Source organism: Seriola aureovittata, chromosome 23 (assembly GCF_021018895.1).
Source record: "Seriola aureovittata isolate HTS-2021-v1 ecotype China chromosome 23, ASM2101889v1, whole genome shotgun sequence".
Taxonomy (NCBI): Eukaryota; Metazoa; Chordata; class Actinopteri; order Carangiformes; family Carangidae; genus Seriola; species Seriola aureovittata.
In genome coordinates this window covers 18,299,695-18,311,028 of record NC_079386.1, presented here as the reverse complement: position 1 = coordinate 18,311,028, position 11,334 = coordinate 18,299,695, and the positions used below count along the sequence as shown (strand labels likewise).

General features: G+C 31.5%; 1 protein-coding gene across 1 annotated transcript; it reads left to right on the top strand.

Annotated features, from left to right (window-relative positions):
• Positions 1–3: 3 nt before the first annotated feature.
• LOC130164623 (fibrinogen alpha chain) lies at positions 4–3,602 on the top strand. Its single transcript, XM_056369477.1, has 4 exons — positions 4–1,135; positions 1,425–1,608; positions 1,709–1,854; positions 2,624–3,602. Exons 2-4 carry the CDS (start codon positions 1,473–1,475, stop codon positions 2,969–2,971), a joined length of 630 nt encoding a protein of 209 aa, XP_056225452.1. The 5' UTR covers positions 4–1,135; positions 1,425–1,472; the 3' UTR covers positions 2,972–3,602.
• Positions 3,603–11,334: the final 7,732 nt, after the last annotated feature.

Sequence of the window (11,334 nt, the reverse complement as noted above, 5' to 3'; positions counted from 1 at the left end):
AACCTGTGCCTACAAGTGTGTGGAAGGTCTCATTTATTGTTTTACAACAGTGAAAAAATAATTAATGTAAAAAAAAAAAAATAGACACTGCAAAGGTACCTAATTAAAAGAGAGATCACCTGTGTGTAGTTACAGGGCTTCAAATGACAATGTATTTTGTCCCGTGTTTATTTTTTGTTGTGAAACAGTTTAAATCATCTGCTCTAAAAATAATTACATATACAGTTTTAAATAATTTAGATAATAATAAAATAAAGGTAAAGTTTGACCCTTTAAGCCAATTATAGCTAAAGGTTTACATTATGTTGCTACATAAATTCTACTGTATGCTGTGTCACATATATTTACCAAATACCTGTTACTTTCTGAAAAGTAAATTATAAATTAGGACAGTATTACAATTTGATTTGTATTTACTCTTAGGGAATTTAACAATGTGGTTCAACCAGTGACTGAAATCTTCCTGTGAAGAAGTAAAAAAACATCACATAAAAATAAAAACATTTAATGACCATTAACTGTGAGTTATCATAAGACTCTTGTGTACATGTTTGTCTGTCACTGTAGAATCATTTACATTATGTTAAGACACATTTTCCACATTTATGTTTTTTATTATTTTCACTGTTGCACCAAATGCAGTATTTGTATTATTCTGACAGATATTGCAAAAATATTTATGGTACACTGTAATAAATGGTGGGTTTTATTCAGGTAAATTAACCAACTTAAAGTGACAATGTCCCTTATGTAATGTGTCATTAAATAACAAATAATGAAAAGAAATCAAAACCAAAGGAAAGATGCATCAAACTCTGATGAAAGCAAGTTTTTTAAAAATGGTTTGTCAGTAATGGTGTAACGCTTTTAAAGTCTATGTCAACTTTTACAAAAAAATAAATAAAAGAAGATTAAAGTCCAACGACACAAAACAAATATGTGCACAAAAATCCCATTTCATGTTTGTGTAGAGGTCGGTTGAAGGTGAACTGACTTGTTTTGTTTTTTCTCTGCAGTGTGTGTGAGGCTGAAGCAGCAACATCAGGATGGCCGACAGTCCCTCAGTCACACCCGGACACACAGAAAGCAGTGTCGAGCGAAATCAGACGTCCCTCTGTGTTCAGATGATGACTGGGTAAGAAATATTATCAGCAGCTATTGATTAGCTTATAATCCTGTTCCCTCAGGTTAGGAAAGTAATTTTAGAATATGTGTAAGGGACATTTTCAACCTACAATATGGAGTTTTCAGTTTTCCCATTCATTACATTTCTGTGTGCTTTTCAACAGCTGGGACCAACTTATCACAAATGGCAAACATTTAATACATATATTATTTAATACGATATCTCTGCAAATGCAGATTGTTCTCCAACTGTGGTAACAGCCTCTCAGGAACATCTGATCACCTGGTGTCCTCCATAGGTTTCGAAATGCCCCTCTGGCTGCAGACTCCAAGGTCTGATCTCGCAGATGGAGAGCGAAGTGGAGGGAAAACTGTGGAAGGTGTGTAAGACGGCAAAGATATATGAAGATGCAGCTGACAAGTCCATGACAGTGATGACACACATCTACAACTCCAACCGGAGAGTCATAGTCAACAGATACAGTAAGACTCACTGACTGTGTTTGTTTTCGGTGTTTTGGACAAAATAAAGACAGACTTACTAAACTAACACCGACTAAATAATGCCGTATTTTGTCTCAAGTGTCAGAGCTGAAGTTTGTGGAACGCGCAGAAGGATTGGCCGGGAATCTCACCTCGCTACGGAAACGATCGTCCAGTCTGTCGCAGCGACTTAAGGAGCTGCACGGCAACATCCAGGAACAGATTGATGACTTGTATCGAGCTGAGGTGAGGCATATTAGGAAGTTGTTTCAATTAAATGCAGTAAGTAAATATAAGTGCCCTCATTTTATCATCATCATGACATAGGTATTGAAAATGATCAAAATCCAAACCGGAGCGTAAGAGGACTTAAACAAGGTTTCACAAATGAGATACAAAGAAAGATTTATTGCTCAATCCATGCACTGTTTGACATCACATATGACAATATTCTGATGCATTGTTTTGAGAATAATGTTGGCATCATTGTTATTGCAATTGTTTAAATGGTTTTGTTAATCCTTTCATTGAAGCAAAACGAAAAACAAACATGAACACTGCTTTTTTCTTGTACATGCTTGGCAACATTCACCATGAACAGAATTTAACATAAGGGTCAATGTTTATGCTGATGACATCAAGCTTTATATTCCCTTCCTGCCTGACTGTAATTTTGTCCTCAAATGTAATCATTATTTATCTAAAATCTTCCTGAATCTAAATAAGGTTTGATCCTGATCCTTGTGTGAAAGATATTCAGCTAATTTGTCAAATACCACAAATTCAACAAGTCAAAAATAAGAAGCTATAGAAGCATTTAAAGAAACACATCAATTCTTGGCTCTGGTTTACTTCTCTACTGGTTATTCAGTAAAACTGCTTCATATCTTAGCTGGTACATTGCAGTTCTTTGTACTATTTTGTTTTGGGGTTCCTGATTCTTTACGGATAGTTTGTATTTTTGTTATATTTGTTGTGGCATTACCAGTCCTCACGATATTGCTTATGTTACCAGGTGGACATTGACATGAAGCTGCGAGCCTGCCATGGGTCCTGCCGGTCAGCGCTACCATTCACTGTCAATCATCCCAGTTATGAGATGCTTCAAATTGACATGGACAAGATAAATAACAATCTCAACCAGAGAAGCAAGGGTACTACGCATCCTAAAGACATCCCCCGTGTCACGCTGCAGCCTGTAGATGTAGGCCCGGCACCATCTGCTGAATATAAGACCATCCCAACAGTCCAGCGAGAGCTGTTGACCCAGTTTGAGGACATTGGACAGAATCAGCTAGTTCTGGAGGAACTGCTGGAGGACTCTGCAGATGTGGACGTAGATAATTACGTAGATCTGGAATGAAACGATTTGACTAGGGGTTGACAGTTTACAGAGGAAGTAAGAGAAGATTGGCACTTTGAAACTTGGCAATTTCACAATGTATAACACTTTACTCTTTACGCTATGCAACACATTTCAATATCTTCTGTTTTTTTGCTGTACTGGAAACTAGTACTGTAATGTTTTCAAGGTAAAATATGAAATGTTGACTGTTTATGTAAGAAACAAACCTCAAACACCATTGTTCCAGTGTTTTAATGACTTTTTGGTGATGTGAACATAATGTTAGATTTAACATAGTAACCATGTACTTTCCTGCATGTTGGTAAAGGCTCTTATTACCTCTGTTCAATAGCTACACACTTTTGAATACTAAAACACACTCCTCATTATTCCTCTGTTATTTATTTGTGTCTCCCATAATAAGGCACTTAAAAATACCTTTCAGCACATTATACAGTAATTTCTGTATATCCAACCAACTGCAGGCTTTTCTTCACGCATTGTGTAGATCGGGCAATTGTTGCACACAATTTTGCACAATTCTGTTACTTGTGTAAATTCTAATCCCATTTGGTTGTGACTACTGGAATGAAATATTTTCTTATCACCAGGTTAATAAATGAAAATTGATGCATCCAAAACCTTACAACTGACAATTTCATTGTGTTAAAGTTAATAATTTATTTTATTGACACACAACACCATCGCGAGCTCCAGAGCTCAAGACTAAGCAAGACTATGATGTTTTTTTGACATTTTATGCCAAGCTGTACTATGACGTTTTTATGCCTTACTACACTATGACTTTTTATGCGTTACTATACTATGACTTTTTATGACATTTTATTCCTCGTTATACTATGACTTTTTATGCTTTTTCTATGCTATAACTATTTATGACTTTTTATACCTTACTATACAATGACTTTTTATGCCATACTATACTATGACTTTTTTATGACTATTTTTTTGCCATGCTATACATGACTTTTTTTTGCCATGCTATACTATGACTTTTTATGCCATGCTATACTATGACTTTTTTATGACTTTTTTTGCCATGCTATACATGACTTTTTTTTGCCATGCTATACTATGACTTTTTATGCCATGCTATACTATGACTTTTTTTTGCCATGCTATACTATAACTTTTTTATGACTTTTTATGCCATGTTATACTATGACTTTTTTATGACTTTTTATGCCATGCTATACTATGACTTTTTTTGCCATGCTATTCTGACTTTTTTTTGCCATGCTATACTATGACTTTTTTATGACTTTTTATGCCATGCTATACTATGACTTTTTTATGACTTTTTATGCCATGCTATACTATGACTTTTTTATGACTTTTTATGCCATGCTATACTGACTTTTTTATGACTTTTTATGCCATGCTATACTATGACTTTTTTATGACTTTTTATGCCATGCTATAGTATGACTTTTTATGCCGTGCTATACTATGACTTTTTTTATGACTTTTTATGCCATGCTATACTATGACTTTTTTATGACTATTTATGCCAAGCTATACTATGACTTTTTTATGACTTTTTATGCCATGCTATACTATGACTTTTTTTTGCCATACTATACTATGACTTTTTCATGACTTTTTATGCCATGCTATACTATGACTTTTTTTGCCATGCTATACTATGACTTTTTTTGCCATACTATACTATGACTTTTTCATGACTTTTTATGCCATGCTATACTATGACTTTTTTTGCCATGCTATACTATGACTTTTTTTGCCATGCTATACTATGACTTTTTTTGCCATGCTATACTATGACTTTTTTATGACTTTTTATGCCATGCTATACTATGACTTTTTTTGCCATGCTATACTATGACTTTTTTTTGCCATGCTATACTATTACTTTTTTATTGCTTTTTATGCCATGCTATACTATGACTTTTTTTGCCATGCTATACTATGACTTTTTTTTGCCATGCTATACTATGACTTTTTTTGCCATGCTATACTATGACTTTTTTATGACTTTTTATGCCATGCTATACTATGACTTTTTATGCCATGCTATACTATGACTTTTTTTTGCCATACTATACTATGACTTTTTCATGACTTTTTATGCCATGCTATACTATGACTTTTTTTGCCATGCTATACTATGACTTTTTTTGCCATACTATACTATGACTTTTTCATGACTTTTTATGCCATGCTATACTATGACTTTTTTTGCCATGCTATACTATGACTTTTTTTGCCATGCTATACTATGACATTTTTTTGCCTTTTTATGCCATGCTATACTATGACTTTTTTATGACTTTTTATGCCATGCTATACTATGACTTTTTTTGCCATGCTATACTATTACTTTTTTATTGCTTTTTATGCCATGCTATACTATGACTTTTTTTGCCATGCTATACTATGACTTTTTTATGACTTTTTATGCCATGCTATACTATGACTTTTTTATGACTTTTTATGCCATGCTATACTATGACTTTTTTATGACTTTTTATGCCATGCTATACTATGACTTTTTTATGACTTTTTATGCCATGCTATACTATGACTTTTTTTGCCATGCTATACTATGACTTTTTTATGACTTTTTATGCCATGCTATACTATGACTTTTTTTGCCATGCTATACTATTACTTTTTTATTGCTTTTTATGCCATGCTATACTATGACTTTTTAATGATTTTTTATGCCTTGCTATACTATGACTTTTTTTGCCATGCTATACTATGACTTTTTTATGACTTTTTATGCCATGCTATACTATGACTTTTTTTGCCATGCTATACTATGACTTTTTTTGCCATGCTATACTATGACTTTTTATGCCATGCTATACTATGACTTTTTTTTGCCATGCTATACTATGACTTTTTTATGACTTTTTTTGCCATGCTATACTATGACTTTTTTATGACTTTTTATGCCATGCTATACTATGACTTTTTTTGCCATACTATACTATGACTTTTTCATGACTTTTTTTGCCATGCTATACTATGACTTTTTTATGACTTTTTATGCCATGCTATACTATGACTTTTTTATGATTTTTTATGCCATGCTATACTATGACTTTTTTATGACTTTTTTTGCCATGCTATACTATGACTTTTTATGCCATGCTATACTATGACTTTTTATGCCATGCTATACTATGACATTTTTATGACTTTTTATGCCATGCTACACTATGACTTTTTTTGCCATGCTATACTATGACTTTTTTTGCCATGCTATACTATGACTTTTTTATGACTTTTTATGCCATGCTATACTATGACTTTTTTATGACTTTTTATGCCATGCTATACTATGACTTTTTTATGACTTTTTATGCCATGCTATACTATGACTTTTTTATGACTTTTTATGCCATGCTATACTATGACTTTTTTATGACTTTTTATGCCATGCTATACTATGACTTTTTTTGCCATGCTATACTATGACTTTTTTATGACTTTTTATGCCATGCTATACTATGACTTTTTTATGACTTTTTATGCCATGCTATACTATGACTTTTTTTTGCCATGCTATACTATGACTTTTTATGCCATTCTATACTATGACTTTTTTGTGACTTTTTATGCCATGCTATACTATGACTTTTTTTGCCATGCTATACTATGACTTTTTTTGCCATGCTATACTATGACTTTTTTATGACTTTTTATGCCATGCTATACTATGACTTTTTTATGACTTTTTATGCCATGCTATACTATGACTTTTTTATGACTTTTTATGCCATGCTATACTATGACTTTTTTATGACTTTTTATGCCATGCTATACTATGACTTTTTATGCCATGCTATACTATGACTTTTTTTGCCATGCTATACTATGACTTTTTTATGACTTTTTATGCCATGCTATACTATGACTTTTTATGCCATGCTATACTATGACTTTTTTATGACTTTTTTTTGCCATGCTATACTATGACTTTTTATGCCATGCTATACTATGACTTTTTTATGACTTTTTTTGCCATGCTATACTATGACTTTTTTATGACTTTTTATGCCATGCTATACTATGACTTTTTTTTGCCATGCTATACTATGACTTTTTTTGCCATGCTATACTATGACTTTTTTATGACTTTTTATGCCATGCTATACTATGACTTTTTTATGACTTTTTATGCCATGCTATACTATGACTTTTTTATGACTTTTTATGCCATGCTATACTATGACTTTTTATGCCATGCTATACTATGACTTTTTATGCCATGCTATACTATGACTTTTTTATGACTTTTTATGCCATGCTATACTATGACTTTTTTATGACTTTTTATGCCATGCTATACTATGACTTTTTTTTGCCATGCTATACTATGACTTTTTTATGACTTTTTTTGCCATGCTATACTATGACTTTTTTATGACTTTTTTTGCCATGCTATACTATGACTTTTTTATGACTTTTTATGCCATGCTATACTATGACTTTTTTTGCCATGCTATACTATGACTTTTTAATGACTTTTTTATGACTTTTTATGACTTTTTTATGACTTTTTTTGCCATGCTATATACTATGACTTTTTTATGACTTTTTATGCCATGCTATACTATGACTTTTTTTGCCATGCTATACTATGACTTTTTTATGACTTTTTATGCCATGCTATACTATGACTTTTTTTGCCATGCTATACTATGACTTTTTTTGCCATGCTATACTATGACTTTTTTATGACTTTTTATGCCATGCTATACTATGACTTTTTTATGACTTTTTATGCCATGCTATACTATGACTTTTTTATGACTTTTTATGCCATGCTATACTATGACTTTTTTTGCCATGCTATACTATGACTTTTTTATGACTTTTTATGCCATGCTATACTATGACTTTTTTATGATTTTTTATGCCATGCTATACTATGACTTTTTTATGACTTTTTTTGCCATGCTATACTATGACTTTTTTTGCCATGCTATACTATGACTTTTTTTGCCATGCTATACTATGACTTTTTTGTGACTTTTTATGCCATGCTATACTATGACTTTTTATGCCATGCTATACTATGACATTTTTATGACTTTTTATGCCATGCTACACTATGACTTTTTTATGACTATTTATGCCATGCTATACTATGACTTTTTTTGCCATGCTATACTATGACTTTTTTTGCCATGCTATACTATGACTTTTTTATGACTTTTTATGCCATGCTATACTATGACTTTTTTTGCCATGCTATACTATGACTTTTTTTGCCATGCTATACTATGACTTTTTTTGCCATGCTATACTATGACTTTTTTTTGCCTTTTTATGCCATGCTATACTATGACTTTTTTTGCCATGCTATACTATGACTTTTTTTGCCATGCTATACTATGACTTTTTTATGACTTTTTATGCCATGCTATACTATGACTTTTTTATGACTTTTTATGCCATGCTATACTATGACTTTTTTTGCCATGCTATACTATGACTTTTTTATGACTTTTTATGCCATGCTATACTATGACTTTTTTATGACTTTTTATGCCATGCTATACTATGACTTTTTTTGCCATGCTATACTATGACTTTTTTTGCCATGCTATACTATGACTTTTTTATGACTTTTTATGCCATGCTATACTATGACTTTTTTATGACTTTTTATGCCATGCTATACTATGACTTTTTTGTGACTTTTTATGCCATGCTATACTATGACTTTTTTTTGCCATGCTATACTATGACTTTTTTATGACTTTTTATGCCATGCTATACTATGACTTTTTTATGACTTTTTATGCCATGCTATACTATGACTTTTTTTGCCATGCTATACTATGACTTTTTTATGACTTTTTATGCCATGCTATACTATGACTTTTTATGCCATGCTATACTATGACTTTTTATGCCATTCTATACTATGACTTTTTTTGACTTTTTATGCATGCTATACTATGACTTTTTTTGCCATGCTATACTATGACTTTTTTTGCCATGCTATACTATGACTTTTTTATGACTTTTTATGCCATGCTATACTATGACTTTTTAATGACTTTTTATGCCATGCTATACTATGACTTTTTTATGACTTTTTATGCCATGCTATACTATGACTTTTTTTGACTTTTTATGCCATGCTATACTATGACTTTTTTATGACTTTTTATGCCATGCTATACTATGACTTTTTTTGCCATGCTATACTATGACTTTTTTTGCCATGCTATACTATGACTTTTTTATGACTTTTTATGCCATGCTATACTATGACTTTTTTATGACTTTTTATGCCATGCTTACTATGACTTTTTTTGCCATGCTATACTATGACTTTTTTTGCCATGCTATACTATGACTTTTTTATGACTTTTTATGCCATGCTATACTATGACTTTTTTTGCCATACTATACTATGACTTTTTCATGACTTTTTTTGCCATGCTATACTATGACTTTTTTATGACTTTTTATGCCATGCTATACTATGACTTTTTTATGACTTTTTATGCCATGCTATACTATGACTTTTTTTGCCATGCTATACTATGACTTTTTTATGACTTTTTATGCCATGCTATACTATGACTTTTTATGCCATGCTATACTATGACTTTTTTATGACTTTTTTATGACTTTTTATGCCATGCTATACTATGACTTTTTTATGACTTTTTATGCCATGCTATACTATGACTTTTTTTGCCATGCTATACTATGACTTTTTTGTGACTTTTTATGCCATGCTATACTATGACTTTTTTTGCCATACTATACTATGACTTTTTTATGACTTTTTATGCCATGCTATACTATGACTTTTTTTGCCATGCTATACTATGACTTTTTTATGACTTTTTATGCCATGCTATACTATGACTTTTTTTGCCATGCTATACTATGACTTTTTTATGACTTTTTATGCCATGCTACACTATGACTTTTTATGCCATGCTATACTATGACTTTTTTTGCCATGCTATACTATGACTTTTTTTGCCATGCTATACTATGACTTTTTTATGACTTTTTATGCCATGCTATACTATGACTTTTTTATGACTTTTTATGCCATGCTATACTATGACTTTTTATGCCATGCTATACTATGACTTTTTTTGCCATGCTATACTATGACTTTTTTTGCCATGCTATACTATGACTTTTTTATGACTTTTTATGCCATGCTATACTATGACTTTTTTATGACTTTTTATGCCATGCTATACTATGACTTTTTTATGACTTTTTATGCCATGCTATACTATGACTTTTTTATGACTTTTTATGCCATGCTATACTATGACTTTTTTTGCCATGCTATACTATGACTTTTTTTGCCATGCTATACTATGACTTTTTTATGACTTTTTATGCCATGCTATACTATGACTTTTTTATGACTTTTTATGCCATGCTATACTATGACTTTTTTTGCCATGCTATACTATGACTTTTTTTGCCATGCTATACTATGACTTTTTTATGACTTTTTATGCCATGCTATACTATGACTTTTTTTGCCATACTATACTATGACTTTTTCATGACTTTTTTTGCCATGCTATACTATGACTTTTTTATGACTTTTTATGCCATGCTATACTATGACTTTTTTATGACTTTTTATGCCATGCTATACTATGACTTTTTTTGCCATGCTATACTATGACTTTTTTATGACTTTTTATGCCATGCTATACTATGACTTTTTTTGCCATGCTATACTATGACTTTTTTATGACTTTTTATGCCATGCTATACTATGACTTTTTATGCCATGCTATACTATGACTTTTTTATGACTTTTTATGCCATGCTATACTATGACTTTTTTATGACTTTTTATGCCATGCTATACTATGACTTTTTTTGCCATGCTATACTATGACTTTTTTGTGACTTTTTATGCCATGCTATACTATGACTTTTTTATGACTTTTTATGCCATGCTATACTATGACTTTTTTTGCCATGCTATACTATGACTTTTTTATGACTTTTTATGCCATGCTATACTATGACTATTTATGCCATGCTATACTATGACTTTTTATGCCATTCTATACTATGACTTTTTTGTGACTTTTTATGCCATGCTATACTATGACTTTTTTTGCCATGCTATACTATGACTTTTTTTGCCATGCTATACTATGACTTTTTTATGACTTTTTATGCCATGCTATACTATGACTTTTTTATGACTTTTTATGCCATGCTATACTATGACTTTTTTATGACTTTTTATGCCATGCTATACTATGACTTTTTTATGACTTTTTATGCCATGCTATACTATGACTTTTTTATGACTTTTTATGCCATGCTATACTATGACTTTTTTTGCCATGCTATACTATGACTTTTTTTGC